The sequence below is a fragment of the Typopeltis vanoorti genome, chromosome 17 (genome assembly GCF_054136105.1).
Source record: "Typopeltis vanoorti isolate ZY-2024b chromosome 17, IOZ_Tvanoo_1.0, whole genome shotgun sequence".
Classification (NCBI taxonomy): Eukaryota; Metazoa; Arthropoda; class Arachnida; order Uropygi; family Thelyphonidae; genus Typopeltis; species Typopeltis vanoorti.
In genome coordinates, this window is record NC_143565.1 from 107,245,148 (window position 1) to 107,268,367 (window position 23,220).

Below are 23,220 nucleotides of genomic sequence, written 5' to 3' on the forward strand. Positions count from 1 at the left end.
ATATGCTGACGATGTGTTCGTTATCTGGCCACATGGGCGACAAACATTAAACACATTCCTTAGTCACCTGAACAAACAACATGAACTCATACAATTTACTACCGAAATTGAAAATCAGAGCTCTCTCCCGTTCCTGGATACACTGGTCACACGTCTTCCTTCAGGCAGTCTATCCTTCATGGTTACCGCAAACCGATACACACATGCTAATTCATACCACCACCCATCACAAAAATATGGAGTCATCAACACCCTTAAAAACAGAGCTATAACAATTGGCTCTAACCAGCAAGCTCTTGAACAAGAACTAAAAATCATCAGCGACACATTTATAAATGATGGCTATAACAAAAATACTATTAATAAAGTTATTCATAAAAATCATAAAAAAGAATTTAGATTACAGTAAAATCATAGCCATCCGATACATTAAAGGGTTATCAGATAAAATCAACAGAATCCTACACCATTATAATCTCAATGCCACCTTTAAACCTCCTATAAAACAAACATATTTAACTCCCCTAAGGATCCTCTCCTCCCAGTGGCAGCCCGTACATAATCACTGCAACACTGCAGCACCCGCAAGGAAAATATGAAAAAAATTAAATTTTGTTTGTGTTTATAAATAATAACAATGCTTCATGTTAAAGGTTACAGCATATGTTTTGACATTGATTGAATGGTTAATAATTGTCATTGTTCGATTAACTCTTTAGATTACGAAACAAATGCACTGCGATCTAACGCCGATATTCGTTTGCTTTTGTCGTTGCATGTTACATCATTCCCAACTGTAACTGCTCAAACAGCAGTGTATTTTTAGTATGCTTACACACCTTATTTCTGTGAGATATGAAACATTTATTATTGGTGCGTGGTGAACTATTTTTTGTAAATCTTATTTTATTTTGTTAAAATAACATAATTATTTATTTATTATAGATACAAGGCTGAATTATGACGAGTGTCACGGTTGAAAATATGAAAAGAATAATATTATTTCAATTATCATTACAAGAAACAAATGTACTGCGATATAACGCCGATATTCGTTTGTTGACATTACACGTTACATCAACAGATACACTGCCCAAGCGGCAGTGTATCTTATGGCTGCGCTCGTTATTTCTGTGAGATATGAAACATTTATTATTGGCGTGTGTTCATGGTGAACTATTTTTTTGTAAATCTTATTTTATTTTGTTAAAATAACATAATTATTTATTTATTATAGATACAAGACTGAATTATGACGAGTGTCGCTATTGAAAATATGAAAAGAATTATACTTTTTTAATTATCGTTACACGAAACAAATGCACTGCAATCTAACGCCCATATTCGTTTGCACTTGTCATTTCTATTGATACAAAACTTGTTATTGGTGTTTGTTCGTGGTGAGGATGAAATATTTTTAATATGTAAATTTATTTATTAATAAATTCGTTACTATTTTTTTGTATAAGCAGCACCCCCACTTAAAATTTTCACTGGCCGCCACCGTCCTGGAGTTTATTGCATCCACTGCACCTATAGCTTACCATACATTGGTGAAACTGGACGTACAATCCCTATACGTAAGAAAGAACATATAAGACATTAAATATAACAATTTTGGTGAAGCAGGCCTCTCAGATCACACTCTCAGCATCTTACACCAAATCGACTGGAAAATTACCCACTCCTTACACCATACAAAAACCTGGTATGAAAGAAAATTTAAGGAAGCCTGCGAAATTCTGATAAACCATACAAATATCAACAATAATGGTGGCATGAAAATTCCAAGAATCTGGATAATAGATTATAATAATGACAGGACTCTAATGTATTGGCCGGGTCAGGCCAATAATTGTAATGGTTGGTCAGTAACTTCAGCAAACCATGTAGATTGTAGTGCAGCTTCTTTCTCTGTATATAGTGTGTATGCTCCAGAAGTTGACCTTGATATAAAGGTCAAAACATCAAGTGTGGATTTTGGTTTATATTAAACTAAAGTTTTACTCAAACACAGTAGTTGTCTCCATAATTTTCCAAAAATATATTCTGATCACCATATAAGCCTCAAAGAAAGCAAAAAATATCAATTATTCATGTTTTGTTGGATATCAGCAGATGCTCTCCTATTATAAAATATAAAATTTATTTTTATTTTGGAATACCATGTTTACTCACTTTTTTCCTCAAAATGAAAGCTAAAAAATCGTGGTGTGAGATATATGAGAGGATTTTTGGAAACTAAAGTTTTCAGGGAAAAAAACTGATAATCGGTATGATTTACCAAGAATCTACTTGCTATCGCTATTTCCTGCCTTGAGAGCAGTTTCCTTGTGTGTGTATTGTCAAGTTATCTACCCAAATTGTCCCAAACTGTTCTAGTCCATTCTTGAACCAATGTAGTATCAGTTCATCGTTTTTTCTTGGACTATGAATATGAATTCCAGGAGGAAATTTCCCCTTCTGCATTGTTTTCCTTTTAAATGTTACGTAAGGAGGCAACTTTTTTCCATCGGCAGTAATTGAGCATGATCGTGCATCACTTCCAGTTGTGCATATTATCACACTTTTTTCACCATTTTCTGTTGTTGTTTGGTGCAGCATGTCAAAATTGAGGGTTGTCTGATTGGCTATTTTGTGATTAACATATAGTTATGTGCTCTTCCTAAGTCAGTTCATGCTCAATGTTTCAGCATTCTTTGGCAAAGGGATGTCCTTCAACGAATGGTAAGACTTTTCCTCTTCATGAATCTTGTTATTCAACCTTGTCTCACTTTCAAGTCTATAATTGATGCCTTGTTTTGTAGCTAACTTGTGCTCTTTGAAATATAGCATTTCATGCAAAAAAGCAACCATCTTTATGCAAACCTAACACATTTAAGTAGCTCTTCCTCCAATTCAGGAAACTTTCCACTTGTAGGTCTTGGAATGCTTTTCTTGACTTATTGGTGCTTTGTAATGCAAGTTTCTGTTTACACTAATATTGCACAGTAAACTCACTGCAAACTCAGCCTGGCTTGATTGACACGTTTTTCTTGTTATCAATAACTTTGAGGTTAAAACCAGCTCTGTAACTTGAACGTTTCTCCATATTTCAATCTTGTAAATTAACCGTAATATACAAGACTTGAGATACGTAATGAACAGTCCTTTACAAATGATTAATGAGAAGTGAAAACAGAGTGCGAAACAGACAGCAATTGTAGGCCAGTAGAGATAGAACAGCTATGAAGATGTGCATATGATTGGTGATGTATTAACAAAGATTGCATGGCCGAAAGATAAAAGCAAGCTGACAATTGAGTTGAAATGCTAATTCTCTTCAACTGAATTCCATAATATATGAAACTGCCATAACAACATTCACTATACATATATTTCTTAGTTTTAACATGTTCACTACAGGGTGGTATTTTGCTCATTTATTGTTCCAACGGAACTTCCATTACCGTTTATGTACTGCCTTCAACGTCGCATGGGCAAGCTCAACTTGCACAAACTTTCAACCTTTCGATTGAATTTTATTCCTATTTGTTTGTGTACCACTTCCATGTCAAGCTGGCAGGTGGATTCTCACATGCACATGTTTCAATTTTCCGGTAGAATTTCATTTGAAGTTAGCCTTTGATCTGTCTTAATGACATTGAAAATTTCAAATGCAAGCAATCAAACACTTATTTCATGTAATTGAAAAATTGGACAATAGTTTTTCGTTAGATACTGTTGCCAGTGCAATACATGGTGTTGCTTGAGTCTATACAGCATAGTTTCTGTGGGAGGGGACATGTGATTCATTAATTAGTGCTTTTTTTTTTTTATCCCAGTTGTCTCTAATTGCATCTCTAATTATTTGTTGAGAAACATTACAAAGACTGCAAATGTCAATGTACCTTATTCAATGATACAAAAAAAGCAACTTGCTTTTCTTGTCCTTGCAGCATAGTAGCTGTTCGGGAGGGCATGTTGTTTACCACAGGGAGTGAGTTACTGTCGCCACGATGTGAACTTTTTGTGTGTGCGAGGCATATGTGAAACTTTAATTTCTTGTTTTGTAAAGTAAAATCAAGGATGGAAGTTATATTCGGGTAAATACGGTAGATGAATTTTTACTCTTTAAAGATTTCAATGAAAATGTCCAATACGGTAAAAAAATTTTATCAGACACTATACTGCTTGATGCATCAAAAAGAAAAATGAGTAGTTTCATTGTATCACTGAATTATAGGACAGATACATTTACTCTCAGTGTAGTATATTTTAGCAGCAACTAGTGTAGCACACCTCGAAAGAAAATGACTGTACATAATGAAAAACATCCATCCTCTCCCATAGACACTATACTGCATACCCTTAAATACATTGTCCTAATATCCTCTTTCAAATTTTTGATTTTAGAAGATTCATTATAAACACCTGTGATGTAACGTATAACTTGAAATCAGCTTGAATTGTACTTGAGATTTTCTATATTTGTGATCTGCCTTAAAGCCAGTGGTAATGCATGCCCCTTTTTTCGGGTGTGTTGTCGTACTATAAAATTCATGCCAATTTGACTGTATGATTGCATTTTTATCATGTTTTACGAGTGCATAGTGCAACAGCACTCATCTTAATCTGTGCAATGCAATTAATTATAGGATAATTTCAATACTTCAATTTATCAATTAATTTTAACCAAATCTGTGAATAGTGGAGGACAATGTGTTTGTATTAAGATATATTAGAAGACGATGGAGAATGCTATATTTGGTTGGTGTATTTGAATTACTTTAGTAATTCAAATACACCAAGTTGAAGGAAATAAATATAATAGCAAGTTTGGAAGAGAATGATGAGGCTTACTTCCTTCAACTACATCATACAATCTGCAAAAGCTCTGGCAGAAAACAAGACATTCATTAGATCGTTAACAGTGTTTCCCATTGTAAACATGGGCAAAAAGTTATAAATTATTTATAGAAAATTATATATTAAAAAATTGTCTATATCAGTGTCCTAAACACATCACTTCACATGTGCAAAATAGATGAAACACCGAAAATGAAAGCAGCAACTCATGACAAATGACAACATTCAATTGGATTGTGATTATTCTATTACATCTGTAGTATACATGGGCTTAAGGTCATTCTTAACCATTCTACCTTCAATAAAGAATTGTAGGTTTTTTTTTGTTCTCTTCAGCTCAGTTTTTATTTATACTTGTTACTTTTGTTTGGCATCTTATTTCCATCCATTACCCTGCCTTTCTCCTAATAATTGGTAAGACCAGTTCTTCCAAAACATTGTCATTTATTTATGGTCACCACCATGGTACACTCTTACTTTTTTTCTGTTTCCTGTTTGGTATTATCAGACCTATTGGATGTTCAGGCAATTTTGAAAATGTTAATTTCTTTTTTTCCTTCTTCAGGTAGCTGATTTTAAAAAAAAACATTGGGTGCCTGTAGGATTGTTCACGCAATATGTATCTTCCTGAATGTGTTCACTGAAGACATGCACACATCAAGTGGCAGCATCTTTTTTTTTGTACTTTCCTTGTGTTTCCCAACCTCTGTTATGCAGTTTAGGGATGACACCAAGATCTTCCTCTGCTTGTCTATGTCGTAACATCTCTACCACAACCATCACCAACTTACATGTTAATTGTAGGATTTTGCACCCATTTTGTTTTGGTCAAAGGATCGAAGGACAAAGATTTAGGTTGTTACACAACCTAAATCTTTATCCTTTGTTTATCTCAAAATCAGAAATACCCAGTATCCGAAAAGACTACCACTGAAATAGCTGGGATGGTGAGCAAAAATTGTAATAATTATTTCATGCTTGTTAAAGATTGCGCAATGTAGTCACGGACAAAGTTTTTTCTTTCAGTTGCTCTAGATGGAGATCATAAGCTTACAACTACTTTTAAGGTGTGTATAGAAGATAAATTTGGCAAAAAAAAAGCTGTGGGCTTATAAGAGTGCTACAAAAAAAAAATAGATAAATAATAGGGGTAAAGGTGAGAAGTTGTTGAATTTACATAAGTTGGAAAAATATGGGAATAGCAAATGGTACATATAGAACCAATTTTTTGTAATAAATGGAAATAGAATCTTGTGACTACTGGAAGAGATTAGGATGAATTACCAATATTATTTTAAGAGCTCTGTTAAAGGTGGAAGGTATAGCGAAATAAATATAAATGAATATAGCGATGAGAGAGATAAAGAAAATCATTATTATTGCACACCATGGATTCCTAAGACTCATAATGAGAGATCCAAACTATTGATACAATATCTATCATACCTCTCCTTGAAACCATTAACAGACAAAACACTTGCACCTGAATCAGGCAGCACATTCCATTTATCCAATTGAAATATCTAGTTCTCACATCCTTGCTAACCACATTTACCTGTCTTGTTCTGCTCCCTCTAGCCCAGTGCTGAAACTTTTTCCCTGTATAAAATCCTTTAAGTAACTAAATGTTGCTATCATATTCCTCTCTTTTTTGGCTATCAACTTTCTTTTGCATCCAAAATGAAGTATTCCACAGCCCACTCATCATCTTGAGTACTTGCCTCTAGATCCTGTCCACCACTTCATTCCCAAGAAACCCAGATGACAAGATCTAAGCACAGTAATCCAGATGTGGTAGTATCAAAGGCTTGATAAAACTTTGATCTATGCTTGCTAATGTGTTCTTCAATAACCAAGTAATCCTGTGAGCTACTCTGGTTACTTTATCAATATCCTCTCTAAATGTCTATCTACTACACTCAAATTTCAGCCAGAATTTGAACTTGGAATCTTCTGATCTGTAGTCAGATGCATTATCTGTTGCACCACTGGCCCAACAAAGAAACCTCAACACAGCAGGATTTGAAACTGTGTAGGGAGATTCCAATGGATTTCAAGTCCATTGCCTTAACCACCTCAGAACATCTGCCCCTTATCTAGTAGAAGTAGTTGAAGCGTTTAATTGAAGAGCTTCTGGTAGTACAGAATCGAAACGGTCATTTGACATCTGTCAACTGATTTGGAGAAAGAAAGTGATATTTGATAATTGGACTTTTTCTTTATATATTCGAACAATAAGGGAACTTATTGTTCGAATATATAAAGAAAAAGGATACTGACAAGAAAAGATAAAACAGGAAAAGAGAAGAGCAGTTTGGTATTTAGAAAAGGTCAATCAACTATTGATTTGATTTGTGCTGCAAGAAAAATGGAGTGATACTCGGAATTTGGAAAAAAAACAAACCCTTTTGATTGGGTTCACTAGGAAAGTTTGAAAAAGGGGTTTAAAAAGAGAAATGATAAAGAATATGTAAAGTCTAAGAGCTCTGTGAAGACTAAATTTGGAAATTGCAGTGGTGTACACTTAAAAATGGACTGAAACAAGAAAATGTCTTATCGCCATTGCCGTTCACCATGGGAATGAATAGTGTCCTAGATAAGTTTTTAAATGTACAGAAAGGAGAAACCGCTGTTTGTAGACATGATTTGAGCAATTCAAACGAACTATAGAAAAAACTAGACATGGAACAGTGACACAGAACTATGGTAACATTAATAGCAGGAAGAGTGAGCATGGTTTTAAATTGTAGTGGAAATGTAAATGTGCATTGTGTTAGTGACTCAGTTGGTATGAGTAGTGAAAACTTATCTCTAAGTACCTTGAGAATGTTACTTGAGAAAAAAGTATCCCAAGTAACATTTTCTAGTGCTGAAAGTTTAGACCAGGATATAATGAGGTGATGATGAGACTACTTATATTAAATTTTTCACTTATATTGTTAAGAAAGGCGAAACCTTTCTTAACAATATAAGTAGTCTACTTTGATACACAATAAATAACGGAAAATTAGGTCCATTGAAGAGCAAGCTTTTGATTAACACAAGTTTCGTTTTTCCATTTTGATGTATGCAGTACAGATATGTACTATAGAGTAGAGACATGGCCACTGACAAAAAGAGACATGAATAGGATATAAGCAATGGAAATCAAAGTTTTAAGGACTATGTTGGCAAAAACAGGAAATGTAATATTAGGAATAGTTTGGAACTAAAAAGTGTTGAAGGAAATGCTTATGAACTTTTGCTTGAAGTGGTTTGGGAATCCAACGAACAGTAAGAAAACCAATAATGTATGAAATGTGATGGAAAGAGACCACAGTTTCTGTTAGAATAATTGTTTTTTTTTTAAAAAAAAAAAAAAAGTGCCATGGCAGTGTCCCTGTGCGCATATATATGAAGATATTGTTAAAAAATAAGTTGGTGTTGAAAATGTTACAATAGTAATTTTATCATAATGCAGAAGTTTCATGCACTAGGTTGAATCAAGTACAGTACAGTATAGTATTAAAGTATGGTATGCACAAATTGTTTACACTCTTCAGTAGTACTGGTTGATATTACAGAAAATTCATCTTATTACTGAGCAGAGGAAATGCTTTAAGAAGTTAATATTAATAATAAGAATAATATATCAGCTATTGTTGGAATGTTCTACCACTGAGCTGATATATTGAGAGCTGATAAAATCCTTCACTGTCAATTGCTTTTGCAATTTGCACGATTAATTTGTACAATCCAAGCTATTGATATTTTTTCCATCTTTTCCAATTGCAGAATTCTTCTTGAAACTTGAGCAACCTTTGCTGAAGTATTGCGTGAAGCTTTGACACTAGACCAAATCTTTTCTTCATTCTCCCGTATTGTTCTTATGCTTGATTCGTTTATAGCTAGTTCTCTTGCAAGCGATGAAACACTTGTGAGATTGTTCAAGTTATCTAAAATTTCAATTTTCTGAGATAATGTCAAAACTTTGCATCTTTTTGCTGATTTATCATCTTCATTCTTCTTCTTAGATGTCATATTGAATTTTTGAAATTAAAAGAAATGCAAATGGAGAAGAGGATAAACATTGCTAAATACGTGATTACAGCTCTGCTAACATGAGTGAAATGATTGCAACTTGGCCTGGGTCACTCAGCTAGCGGGCAGCGCCAAGCAGGATTGTCGGCCGACGCTCTGCAGTGTACCGCGTATGAATGAAATTCTAAAATTGGACAAATTAAATGGAAACAATTAAGATAACGCAAATGTGCAAAATCGTGTCCTGCAAAGCCGCGCTCGTCAAGGGTTTACTGTACTATAAATATATAACCCTAACTTTTATAATACAATATTACATTTGGGATTTTCTATATACCATTTTACAAAGACCATTTAGAAATAAGTTTAATTGAAACCGACATGTGGTATATATTTTACTATTAGATGTCCAAGGGAAATAATTGCCACCTGACACAGCCTGACTTGAATGTTAATGAGTTCCTAGTAGTAAAAAGTTAATCACAAAATAAAAAGTTAATCACAAAATACTTGGTAACAATGCAAGCAGCTCATGCTTACATAAGCATGTGGCTATGCAGCCATGAGACTTGAGCAGTTTATTCAAACAAGGAACTATAATTTGAAAATTAGTCCAGAATAAAATTGTTACAACATACAGTAAAGATGTATTTATATTTACTACAATACTAATATCAGCAAATTTTTAAAGGGTGTCTTTCTTTACTCATAAACCGATTTACTGGTATTACAATCCATAGTGGTAACCATACTGCACAAAATACTAATTTTAGAATAAGCATGAAGAAAATTAAAACTAGCATGCCATATATTTATCAGTTCATAAAAACGAGCCCCTGCCCAATGTGGAAGAGATCATTTTACAATGCACAACACTCCCCAAAGTTTTGTTTCCCTTGGGTTCATATGTATAAATCATCTAGAATTAAGAAAATTCCAGTTTAGTAAACAATCTGACATATAATTCTAACTTTGCATTATTATTATGTGAAGATAGAATATTACTTTTAGTGATGAGAATATTTTTTCAAGTAGCCAAAAGTACACATTCATTTTATTTCATAACTCCCTCCCCCAAAATCACATGAATATTGAAAGAAGTTACGGACTTCGTAAATTCTTATTTTGTATGTGAGAGTCAAGTTTTGCCTATTGCAAACTTTATTCCCTTTTATATAAATAAGCTTAACTAGTTGCACTTCACAACTATAGGAGCTAGATGAAATATTTTCAGAAACTTTTTAATCATTTTAAAACGCTTTAAATGAAATCCAGATATTTTTCTGATAAAATAACTCACTTGACAGAAGCCATCAACATTGATCTGATATAATATAATTATTAGATCATGCCAAAGATCATGTATTGCCAGTATGGATACATGTGGGATGAAAAATCAATGCCAAATTTTAATTTTGCAACCCAAAAAATTGACCTGCATTATTTCAGAAAACTTGGCTTCAAAATAATCAGCTAAAATTTGACTAGATTGTGATCAATGTTGGAGACTGGTTGCTTACTGACTTTCAAAAGTTAGTTATGGTTAAATAATTTTCATTTCTACTTAAGATATATAGGTGTTTGTGGATTTTATGTCATAGTTTCATTTACTCCATAAAATTATTGGCATTCTAGTGGCAAAGCTGGTCATACATAACTGGTAATTAGCTTACGGAATTAATAACGCATAAAAAGGATATTAATTAATATCCTTTATAAAATCTTTTAAGAAATATTGAAGTTATTCATTAAAGTTGCCTTTAATTAATATATTTTTTATGCGTTGTTAAAATCATTGACAAGGCAAACTTGTTTTCAGCAAGATTGGTGATGCTGGTTACTTGTATTTCTAAAATCATTGGTCTTTTCTATAGGTGATTCGTTACCACAGTACTTATTTTCTATAGGTGATTCGTTACCACAGTACTTATTTTATTTATTTTTTTTTTGCCAAGTGGGTTGATTCACTGGCATGAATGTAACACCATCACTCAACGTCATCCTATTTCTGAATCCTGAAGTAGGTTGAAATAAGTTTCATGTTTGATGTGTAGCGCCTGGTGTCAGATTACTTAGCCCTTTAATCCACCAATGGTAAAGTGCTACCTTAGTACCGTACCACACTTTCAATGTGAGAAAAATACTTCTGAATTTCAACTAGCAAATGCTGCTATAGTAAACTTACCATAATAACCGACAATCCCAACCAATGCTAATGACATGCTGAACAAAATTTACTACAGTAAAAGATGAAATTTCACTAGCTTTTATTTTTTTCATGACGCTGAAGAAGCTTAATCCAGTAATCAGTGATAAAGCTTCATTCAAACTTTAGGCAAGCCAAATGACCTGCAAAAATCTTGTATTGTCTTGTATTGAAATGTTCATTGTAGGGATTAATTGATTTAAGGTAAAGTTCATCATTTCAAGATAGCATTTCATCATTAATGAAATGCTATCTTGAAGGTGTTATGAGACTTGAGCAGGTCTCATTCTTCTGCATGGAAGAGGATCTAATTTCTTCTCCAAATCATCACAGCCAAAAAACAGGTACAGTTCATGTGAAATAGTTTGATGTGAAAGAATAATTGTTTTGTACCCATACTGCCAAAACATTCAGTTATTTTGTGGATTACAAAATGATATGCATGATTTTCAAAAATACATTGTGAAAACAACTAACTGAATCAAAATTCCTTGCTCATTCTTGCAGAAAAGAATTGTGTTTAAAATGAATGTTTATCTGAAATCAGATTTTTTTTAATTACTAAGTCGATGAAAAGTGTAGGCCGTGTGGTCTATTTTTGAAGCTAAAAAATATTAAGTGACAGCATTTTATGCCATGTGTATTTTTATGAATTGTATGCAGTCCCCCCAAATTCTGATTTGGAGGTTATAGAACTAATGTCTAGAATCCTTAAATATAACGAAAAGCATTGTACTTATGAATAAGAGCTGATTTCTGTCCACTTATTAAAGAATGCTTGCGTGAAATTCATACAGTCGAAAAAAATGTACAAAGAAATTTGATCTGTTTATGAATGCACTAGTTAAGCAATTTAGATGGCATATGTTTTGTCCTGCACAAAATTATGCCGTCAAAAAAATTTTGACATAATACTGCCACACATCCTTGGACAATCAGATTCTGAAAGCTAAATATACTTACCATATTTACTCGAATATAACTCACCCTCGCTGTATATCACATCCCTAACTTTATGAAAAGAGAAATTAAAACATCACACAAAAATGGCTTACAACTTTAAGGAATAGATTGTGAATGTTGTTACGGCAGTTTCATATTTTGCAATTCAGTCGAATAGAATCGGCATTTCAACATTCAACAATCTTCAGTCTGTCTTGTTGTGTCACGCAATCTGTTGTTAATACTGCACCAATCACATGGAGACTGCGAGTGGCAATAGCGAATAGCAGATTCTTGGTAATTCATACCCATTATCAGTTTTTATAAATCATAGTGATCTTATGATTTTCTAAATGATGCAATGTAAAAAATGTTGGACACAGAAGTTCTACAAAAATTGAGGTAATGGGATCCCCCTCCGATGTGCCAAAGATATTTTTCTGGTAATAATGCAATAATGAAACTGTTTATTTTAAATTCAATATATCGTGTGATGAAGGTGAGTGGCAATCACATGTATAACATTTAGATGCATTCATTTTATAAATGTAAGCAATTATAATGAATACTGAGGATTTAATTATAAACATCAGTTTAGTTTTTTTCCTGAAAAACTAGTTTCCTAAAATTCCTGCATATATCTTGCACCATGATTTTTTAACTTTAATTTTGGGGAAAAAATTGTGAGTTACACATTCGAGTAAATACGGTATGCAATCCTTTCTTAATCTGTAATCCTCTAGCAAAATAGTGTCACCCATTTTTGACCTGCATGAAACTGAATGGCAATGTAGTCATCCACTCTGGATTTATTTCAGGAAAATGTTGTATTTCTTGTCTGAAAAGTGTTTTCAAAAATTAATTACCAGTTTCAACTTAAAGGAGTTACTATGCTTTTCTTATCTACAAAAATGCCATGTATTCTGGAGTGTCAAAATTTTGCTCCCTACATATTGTGTGTTGACCAAACAGAAATACATGTTTCTGTCATGACAGATATTACACCATCTGAAGGGTGTCTAATATTTTTTATATCTTCTGGATTTGACCAAATTAAAGAGCTTGTTATTATGAGAAAAATTGTGGTCACAAAATTTGCTTAATTGATTTTTGGTTGTTTGGTATGTGGTACTGAGTTGCAAAAAAATCACATTTGTTTGGGCTTTGAACTTCTAACTGCAGCCAAAAGTTAAAAATGTTGGACACAGGTTATAAAAAAAATTGAGATAATGGGATCCCCCTCTGAAGTGCTAAAGATATTTTTCTGGTAACTGAAAACATTGAATGCAAACTTAAATCATTAGAAAAAAAAATTAATTACTAATTGGTCGTACATTTTACGACAGGTTGTCTATGAGCTGTTGCCAGTAACAGAATATGCAAATAGCTTTACTGAGAAGTTGGAACATGGCTGCAGGGCCAGCTGTACATACTTTGTGGACTGGGACAAACTAGAAAGTTACAATCATAAATTAAGACAATAATCATAAATGAAATGACAACTTTGAATGGCTTGTTTAAAAGGTAAACAACTTTTCTTTAACAATGAACTTTTAAATTTTAATTTTTTGGTACGAGAAGTATAAAAAATTTTAAATCTAAAAATTCTTACTGAAGGAGTGTTGATTTGTGCAGAATGGTTACTAATGATCAGTGTTTTCAACTGACAGTCCCATTTTTTTTTAAAGCACTACAGCAATGTAGGGCAAGAATTTTTCACCCTTCTCTTCCTTGTGACGTGCACACCTTTCATCAAGGTTGTATACCTCACTGCTAAAGTATCATTAAACTAAAATGATTGTCAGTTTTAGAAAACTTTTTCTTCTGGCAAAACATTCATTGATAGTCAAACAAACATCAATCAAACATTGATAGTTCCCTTCCCAACAGGGTGCTTAGTGGTTTAAAACATTCATCATTCCATTTGGATTATACTGAAAATTGTTGAACTTTTAAACCTAGATATATAGATAAATAGATAAACCTAGATATATAGATATATTAATTGAATTAAAGATAACCATCTAAATACATGTATAGATATTTGTAACCTATTCTTGGCACTTGCCTTTTTGTTCTCTCTGGTTGAGTGCCATTTATCCCAATATTTCAACTAGTATTTTTTTTCCCCTTTTCTTTTCTGGACAAATCCTTGATATGATTAGTTGGAGCTATAGTGGATCAATTAATGATCAACTTTATTGATTGAACTTGCACTGTCTGACTGAGTCTTTCTGCAGCCAGGTAGAATCTTGAACCAAAATGCATCATAGATCAAAGTGGTACTTGATACATAAACCTTTTCACTTTGTCTTGTGTATGATAATTGTAACTGGCTGTTACAGAGAATTAGTTTCTGAACTGGATAATGATATCAGATTTCCACTTCTAAGTAGAGCAATCCATCGATTAATGCACTAAATACATTCTTTAAATTGGGTGTATTAATCGAAAACACACTAATCAAATATAATAACCTATGGGAAAAATAATTAATTTCTCTTTTGATCCTTAATCGACCCATGAAGCTGAAAGACAATAAAACACAATGCCACCTAATAGAAGAGTCATTCTAACCTTTATGACTTTATGACCTGACTGAGATTTCTCTGATCTGGCCTAGATGTCTTCGAAGGCATTCACTTCCAAAAAAAAGGCCGGTTTCATTGATCAGTGCTTAGCTGGATCCATTTTTGGTTACAATATTCAATCCATGTAGAAAGAAGTCTCTATTATAGTCATTATAGTACTTTGATTTTGATTTGTATTCAGCAGCTCTGGACTCTCCTTGTTCATTTTTCTTTATTATTTCAAGTTTTTCTTCCAATGAGATTACTATATGAATCTTTTTTTTCACACACTTTTTTGCTCACTAATTCTTTTGTTCATGATTATAGGTTGTGAAAATACTTGAAAATAAAAAACGTAAGGAAAACAATTGTAAAGGAGGCAAGAAATATGATCAGCAAAATGTGTAATTAGAGATGACAAATTTTGGCAGTCAATTTGGAGCATGGTGTACATACTGTATGCCATAGTGTAGTACTGTATGCCATTAAAAAAAAAAATAACATTTGTAATTACTAAAATAAAGAGCCAAAAGGCTTCACTTCAGCAATGCAAAATTATATAAATTAAGGATATTAAATCCAACATCATACAGATACGGAAACTATAAACGCTTCATGTGAAAATTGACCAGAGAGTTTGTGTGAATACACTCTGCCATACTATGAGTTGCCCTAGCTGAACCTTATAGGAAGCACGAACACTCAACATGTCTGTATATTCACCTCCTATTGGTTCATTTTGATAAGGTTATAAAAATGTATAGATAAAAAATTTTTTAAATCTGTAACATTTATTTTTAAGATGTATATAGGTGCACTAACTGAATTTTAGAGGTGCATTAATTGCATTTGGGTATAGAAAAAAAAAAAAACTTGCCGATTGAAAACACTAAGAGACTCATTAATCGACAGATTGCTGTACATGACATTCGCACACCCTCATGATATTTTTTTGTATTTTTGTCCTTTTTATGACCACATTCTTTCCATGACTGGGTTAGCTATTTTTGCATTTTCTGACTTTCTTTTCCTCTATTTTCACAGAGCAAATATTGACTTGCTTGTCATGAATTTTCAACATTTCATTTCTACCGGGGTCAAAGAGTATGAGTTTGCTGATACTCTGTGAATATGCCTCCCAATCACTGTTTTCTTCAGTTTTGGCCACTCGGTTTTCAAGGTTTGTTCTAGTTTACTACACATCCATTAATATTTGTGCATTTGAGTCCTCATTTCACCTGAAAGCTTAACTATGCTTAACTTGATCTTAAACTTCTATGGTTGCAGCTTTTGGAGGAGGGGTGACTATTACATTCTTGACAAATGTTCTGTGATTTTCTACTTTCATATTCTGATGCTTATTTGAGTTTCATTTATTTATATAACATTCTTTATATAATACCAAGTTATATATTTATATAACTTGCTCACCCATTCTACTGGTGGATTGGGTGAGCAAAATAATCTGGAACCCTGCATTAGAAACCGAACATTACTTTTTTAAGCACCATCATTGTAAATATTGCCTGATGGGTAAATGAGCTAACACTGTTACCATATCACAGTGGGATTGGAACTCACAACTTATTAGTTGGTAATGGATTTACTGTTTCCCTTTCCAATTCAAGTTAAAATAACTTGAATTTACTTTAATTTTAGTGAGACAGTTTTAGCATTGAGATAACCATATTTGGCGCGTTCCTGATTTATATTTTCTAATTTGTTTGCAAAATATACAATGAAAATACTGAAACACTTTCAGTAACGTGACATCAAGTAAATCCAACTTAAGGATTTAATATAGCTCTACCAACTTCACTGAAGAAAATCCTGCAAAAGGAAAAACACTTTGCACATGGATACTATAGAGAATATTCCCAAACAACATCAGTGTTTTCCTACAAGATAAATAGCAAATATGCCAGATTTTACTTGATAGTCATTATGCTATTGACCAACCTCTTTCTCAGTTTAGGTGCCTGTTTATAATACCAGCACAGCAAGAGCAATTGTGATAATTTACTTGAGTGTATTGTTTGCATCCCCACCACCACTTAAGCAGCATAATGTCTCTTTAACATTTGTTAATATAACATGTTTCTAGTTGGAACAATGGTAGAGCTCATAAAGGATTTGGTATTTCACAATAAATTTGTTCACTGATATTTAGCTTATGCTGTTATTGATAACTGATTTTTCTGAAATTTATTTGTGCACGTATTCTAATATCTGTAATTCATTATATTATATTATATCTGTAATCTGGAAAACTTCCCATTTCTGCAATAAGTTTTGTCCATTAACCCATTGATGTTTTATTGTTTATTTGCATTTTCAAATTTTTATTCTTAAAAATGTCTTATATAATTTTAAAAAAATATAATATACGTAATCTTTAAAATGAAATGCTTTCTCTTCTAGTGGTTTCTTCCCAAAAAGGAATATGGGTGGAGCAAGTTTTATGAATCGTCGTGGGCCTTTTGCCAGTGCACACTTCAGAAGTATAAATGGTGGATTTAGGTATGCATTTTATTTAGCATGGCATTTTTCCTCACATAGAGTGTGAAGTAGTATTAATTTTATGTATTGCATTTATAAGTAGTTGAAATGATAGCTGATCTGCACTTCGATGTACAGTTGATCCACACTATAGCAAACCAGTAGGTACTGCAAAATTGTGCTGTTATACTGAATAGCTTGCTTTTTGGATAATGGTGTATATGCCCATTTGATAACAAAAGAATAAAGCGTTAAGCCTCCAAATCCTTGTGTTCATGGGTCATGCTCACAGTGTTGTAATGATTTTTGCTATTGTGAGCTAGCCATAATTGCTACAATATCGAGTATTGTAATCCTTACCTGAGTATCTCATCTTCTCATTTCACTTTATTATTAGTTGAAGGATTTGGAGGCTTGACGCTTTATTCTTTTATCAAACGGGCATAAACGGGCATATACACCATTGACAGTCATGTTTTAATAAGCTGTCCTGACCACAGCATGATAGGTACAATGCTGTACTAATAAGAAATTCTTGATAACAAATTATCCTCTATTACAAACTTCTCCTGGTTCTTATGAGTATGTTATTAGTCAACTGCTACATCCTTTTTATCAGCCTCAGAATTGCCATGTTGAAAGTTTATTTAGAAGAAAATTGTTTTGAAACCTCTGTTAAAAGGTTTGAAAACAATTCAGTTTCTAAAACTGAATCTACCTCCTATTATAAATTCAGAGCCTTGTATAATTTTTTTTTCACCATCAAATAACAAATTTCCTTGGTCTGCATATATACCTATAGCTAATTTGTGGTGACCACATGACCAATTTGCTGTAGTGGATATACTTTCTATAAGAAATTTCTTTTAGAATACTATTATACCTATGGGTCTCTCAGGAAATTTCAGTAGTTTAGTTTATAGCTGATAGTGAGAGAGTCAGCTGTAGCATGGTTGTACATGATGGCAAGCATTAAGATATTAAACTATTTGTGTATTTTTGGACTACTGGGCTGTGATTTAGTTGGCATATTAAGCATTAATAAATGGACCAACAAATCATGGTAAATATAAATTTCACTAGCATGCTGTGTTGCAAGCAAAAAACTGAATTTCCATGCAATAACTAAATAAATACCAGTTAAAGGTGCTAGCAGTTTCAACTAAAACTGCCATAATTTCTGAAACTCAATTTCATTTATTTAGACAAGCCCCCCCCCCCCCCCCCCTTTCAGGGTTAGTATACAGTTGAATTTGTTATACTGAGCACCTGGGATGACAAAAGTTCTTTGATATGACTGTTACTCCCTGTATCAGTAAGTTAAAATCTACCTCCTATTTTTTTTTTTTTTTTTAAATTCTCAAAATGCAATAAAAAAGATCCAAGAAATAAAAGTATTAGGGAGAAAAAAAAAACTTAATTCCATACCTAGATGTTATATGTATGAATATGCTTGCATAAACTACAACACACTTAATATTAAACACAATTTATTTGTCCATAATTTTAAAACTACTAATTAATAATGATTTCAATTAATATTTTTATGAATCTTTAAATCGTAATTATCAGGTCTGCGATTGAGATTCTCCACTAATTTTTGCATAAACAATGTTATGTTAGTTTTTAAATTGATCTGGCTAACCATTGTTACATATGTACAAAATTGTCACTTTCAAATTATTGAGCAAATTTTTCTCCTTGAATTTTCAAGATTGGACTGTCTACTGAGACAGCACTTCTTTGTGTAGTAAACCATTGAATCACTGTTCTCTTTAAAGTTTAAACATTTATAATCTCACACTTTCTCAAGTTTTGATTGTGTTGTTTCACTGCCGACATGTAAACATCTTTATTCTTCCACTGTTGAAGAGAACTTTTTACATGCCTCAACATTTTACCCACCATTCTAATTCACATAATTGGATTGGTGGTCGTATGACCAATTTACAATCAATGCATGCGGTCTTAAATTTCAGCGAAGGCACTCCTTTCATTTTTGTCTATTCCAAGAACTGCTGAAGAAAATTAAAGAAGTTCGCATAGTTACAGTGCACATGTGTAGTATGCTCATTGTGAGCAATTATATGTCAATATGTAAATTAATCATTATGGCTTTTTGCTCATTACAGTCGTGATCTCGTTATTTCTGTGCTTGTTACAATAATATTCAACTGTATTTAAATATTGAATATTGTGGAGTGCTGAATTTAGCAAAAAAAAAAATTAGAATTTGTTTTAGTTTCAATTTTATTTTTCATATTTTACTTTATCTCATCTTCCTTTTCCCTCTTTTACCTTGCGGTGTTGAGGGTTAGTTAATCATCGGGCCTCAAACCATTCACAGGATAAGGTGGTCAGTCCTATGTCCGTAATGTTGAGTTCTCAAGGCCGTTTTGCCTGCTTTGCAAGATGAAAAACCCTAGGATAAACTGGGAGAAACCCTACTGTCCATGCCCAAGACCGGCTAACCTGGCTATGGCTGAGGACGATCCGTTAGCTCCTCACGTCACCAATGGGAATCGAACCTAGGACACTCCTTCCCCAGGCATATGGTTGTGAAGCACACAACCACTAGGCCAACCGCCTTGACTTACTTTATATGAAAGAATATTTTTGTGAATCCTACCCATGTTAATTTTGTTCCAGTGCATGTTCAGTATACTGTACTCACTTTTATATCCATGTGTACACTGTTGAATCTCCTAATATGCTTATTTGTTACTTCTCCATTTTTTTTTTTTTTTTTTGTTATAGTTCAATTTCTTTTTTGCTTTAAGTCTATAAGAATGCAATTTTGATTGGTTAAATCCCAAATTGCAGCCTATCCTCATTTATTCAGTATCTGGTGGATATCTATTAATGGAATACACTGAGAAAGTGAAGATTAGACATTAGGTCTGATACCTTGTTGGTTCTCCACATTTATTAAAATGCTATGTGGAGGTCTTCTCCCAGTTATGAATCCTAAGCGATCCCATTCATGATTGTGTGAAGAAATAATTTGAGTTAGTGAATTATACCTGGCAAGAAATTATATTCTGTTTAATCCTTTATCCAAGTGTAAGCAAACAGTTTACATGCAATATCTCCACAATTAGGCTACTTCATTGAGGTCTCATAGGAATATGCATTATGGGAAGAGCCACCATCCAGGCTAATTTCAACATTATTTTTGTGGTCTGGCTGCCACTGGTGTAGATTTCAGACTAGTGGTCTGAGATCTAACTTCTTTATTATTATTATTATTATTATGGGCAACTCCAGGGAGTCCTTAGACTCATCGAGAGAGGCCCCAAATCATGTTCATCACAACTATTCAACATTCACACAGTATCTATCATACCTTGCCTTAAACTCATTCACTGTCACAGCACCCACCACAGACTCTGGCAGCCCATTCCACTCGTTCACCACTCTAAAAGTAAAGAACCCAGCTCTAACACCCTTACTAACCACGCTCTTGCCCAGCTTCCATGGATGTCTCGAGGTCCTCCCACAACCAAAAATATCTTCTGAATTAATTTTATAGAAACCCTTCAGTAATTTGAATGTCTCAATCATATCTCCCCTCCTCCGCCTATCAATCAATTTCTGCAACCCACAAATCCTCAACCTGTTCTCATAAGGTTCATTCCACGGACCTGCTATCATCTTGGTCACTCGCCTCTGGATCCTCTCAAACTCCTCCCCATCACGAAGAAACAGTAGTGACCAGATCTGGGCACAGTAGTTGAGATGGGGGTCTTATCAAGGCTCGATACAGAGGAACAATAACTTGCTTGTCTCTGCTCATCAACGTATTCTTCGGCAACCAAGTGATTTGATGAGCTGATTTGGCCACTTTTGCAATGTGCCCCCCCCAGACTTCAACTCCCTATCCACCAACACTCCTAAATCTCTTGTCTCATCAATTTCCTGGAGTACAGTTCCACCAATGTAGTAAACTGCTGCTAATCTTTTCACCCCAAAATGTATAACTTTACATTTTGTCACATTAAATTGACATCCATTCTCCTTAGCCGAGAAATCCAAATCATCCTGCAAAATTTTGACATCATCTGCAAACAAATGAACTGTTCCTCTCAGATCCTTTCCAATATCATTAATGAACAAATTAAACAGCAGTGGTCTAAGAACAGATCCTTGTGGCGCACCACTAGTCACAGGCCATCTTTTGGACTCTACTCTTGAATAAACCACTCTCTGATATCTCTCCATCAAGCACCCTCCTATCCATTCACAAACCCAATATCCATCCCCATGTGTTGCATTTTACTGATTAGAATTCCATGTGGTATCCTGTCAAAGGCCTTAGCAAGGTCAAGTAGAATCACTGTAAACCCATTACCCTTATGCAGTTCAGCCGTCACTGTGTTATAATACGTGAGCAAGTTACTGAGGCATGACCTACCCTTCACAAAACCATGCTGTTCCCCATACAGTATCTCATTTTCATCAATCCATTCCTGTATTTTCCCTTGACTACTTTCTCCAAGACCTTGACAACGACTCCTGATATGCTGATCGGTCGGTAATTTGCACAGTAGTCTTGGATCCTCCTTTATGCAGTGGAACTATTTTTCCTTCCTTCCACCCCTTTGGGACTAAACCGGACCCGAGGCTCAGATTAAACAAAATGGTCGAGGACACTGACAATTCTTTAGCCACTTCACGTACAACACGAGCTGGTATACCATCCAATCCCACAGATGTATTGACATTGAGGTTCTGTAATAGACTATTTACCTCTACTTCATTCATCACAATTCCAGTATAAGCTGTTGGTTCTTCCATTCCTGCAGTGTCACTACCTGGATGATATACTCTTGCAAAGTGCTCGCTCAGTAATTCCACTATATTTACTGATTTGGTTACCTCCCTACTCTCAGCATTTTTTAAAATCATTCTGCCATGAATATTTTTCCTTTTATTTGCAACATATTGAAAAAACTGTTTGGGATTCTCTTTAGCATGCATCTTATCCAATCTCTTTAGCATGGCCAATTTTCTTTCATAATTCAGTTTTGCTTTTCTTACCACCCTTGTTACCTTTATGGCCTGAGCTTTATACTGTTCTTGCACCTGCTGGTCACCTTTCTCCTTAAATTCCCTCCACAATTGTTTCTTTTTTTTTTTTTTTTTTGCAGCTCAAGCTTAATAGTGTTGTTCATCCATTCCCCTACTCGATTTATTATTCGGACTCTTGGTATACAGCCAATCATTGCCTCCCATCCTGCCCTTGCAGTTTTACATGTCATGGCACTGAGCCAAACACACTCCTAAGCTTGTCATACTTACCAGCCCGGTAATTCCACATGTACCCCATCTTAACCTCCCAACCGGCTATGACATCTGACGTCCAGGAAAATCTGGATAAGATGCATGCTATCTGTTGAAAGAACACGGATAAGAAATGCAATTCGGCCACATGTCCATTAGAAGGTGTGATAATCCCTCATGCTGAAGAGAGCACTTAATCAGATTATCTCAGGCTCATAACTGTGACTCAGTTACCTATAACAAGAAATGCAGTTTCTTGATCTATGCTGGGTAACTGAATTTTAGTTATATCGGATAAACTAAAAATATAGAAATTACTTTTATTTTCTCTTTTTATTGTACAATACAGTTTTAATGCCTAGACAAAATAAGATGCTTGCCTAATTTCTTCACTTATTGCGTTACCTTCCAGAACCAATTTAATTTTTAATTTTTTGCTAATTTTTCTAATCCCTTCCTCCACAAAACATTTTCTTTGTTCTCGAAGAAATTAATTCACGATAATTATTTGAAATATTATTTAAAAAAACCGGCTGCCGACGTTCGAGATTGTTATATTTTTGTTCAAAATCATGATTCGAAGAATACTTCACAGATTTCCTGAGGGACCTGCTTGAGTGACTTTGCTTTATAGAGCATAATGAAATTCTTTAAACCTATCAATAAATTTTTTTTCTTTATATTGCAATCTACTGTTCTTTGCACTTTCACCTTCTTGGTTTCTCTGTATAATTGGTCATTACAAAATAAAATTAACAGTTATGATTTAAATTGATATGTATATATTTTCTGCTAGTTCAGATATTATGCTCCAATTTTATAATAAGCAATACTTTTGCTTATATATATATA

At 33.7% G+C, this 23,220-nt stretch overlaps 1 protein-coding gene across 2 annotated transcripts in view; it reads left to right on the forward strand.

The window, feature by feature from the left end:
• The window catches only part of LOC150097751 (RNA-binding protein 14-like), a 132,183-nt gene that overhangs the window by 103,371 nt on the left and 5,592 nt on the right, over positions 1-23,220 (forward strand). For both annotated transcript variants that reach the window (XR_016549704.1, XM_090407581.1), the window contains exon 8: positions 17,008-17,106. Coding sequence is in view for 1 of the 2 variants with exons in the window: in XM_090407581.1 (XP_090263707.1) it covers positions 17,008-17,106 (99 nt within the window). In the remaining variant the exon portion in view is untranslated. The remainder of the gene's footprint in view (positions 1-17,007; positions 17,107-23,220) is intronic.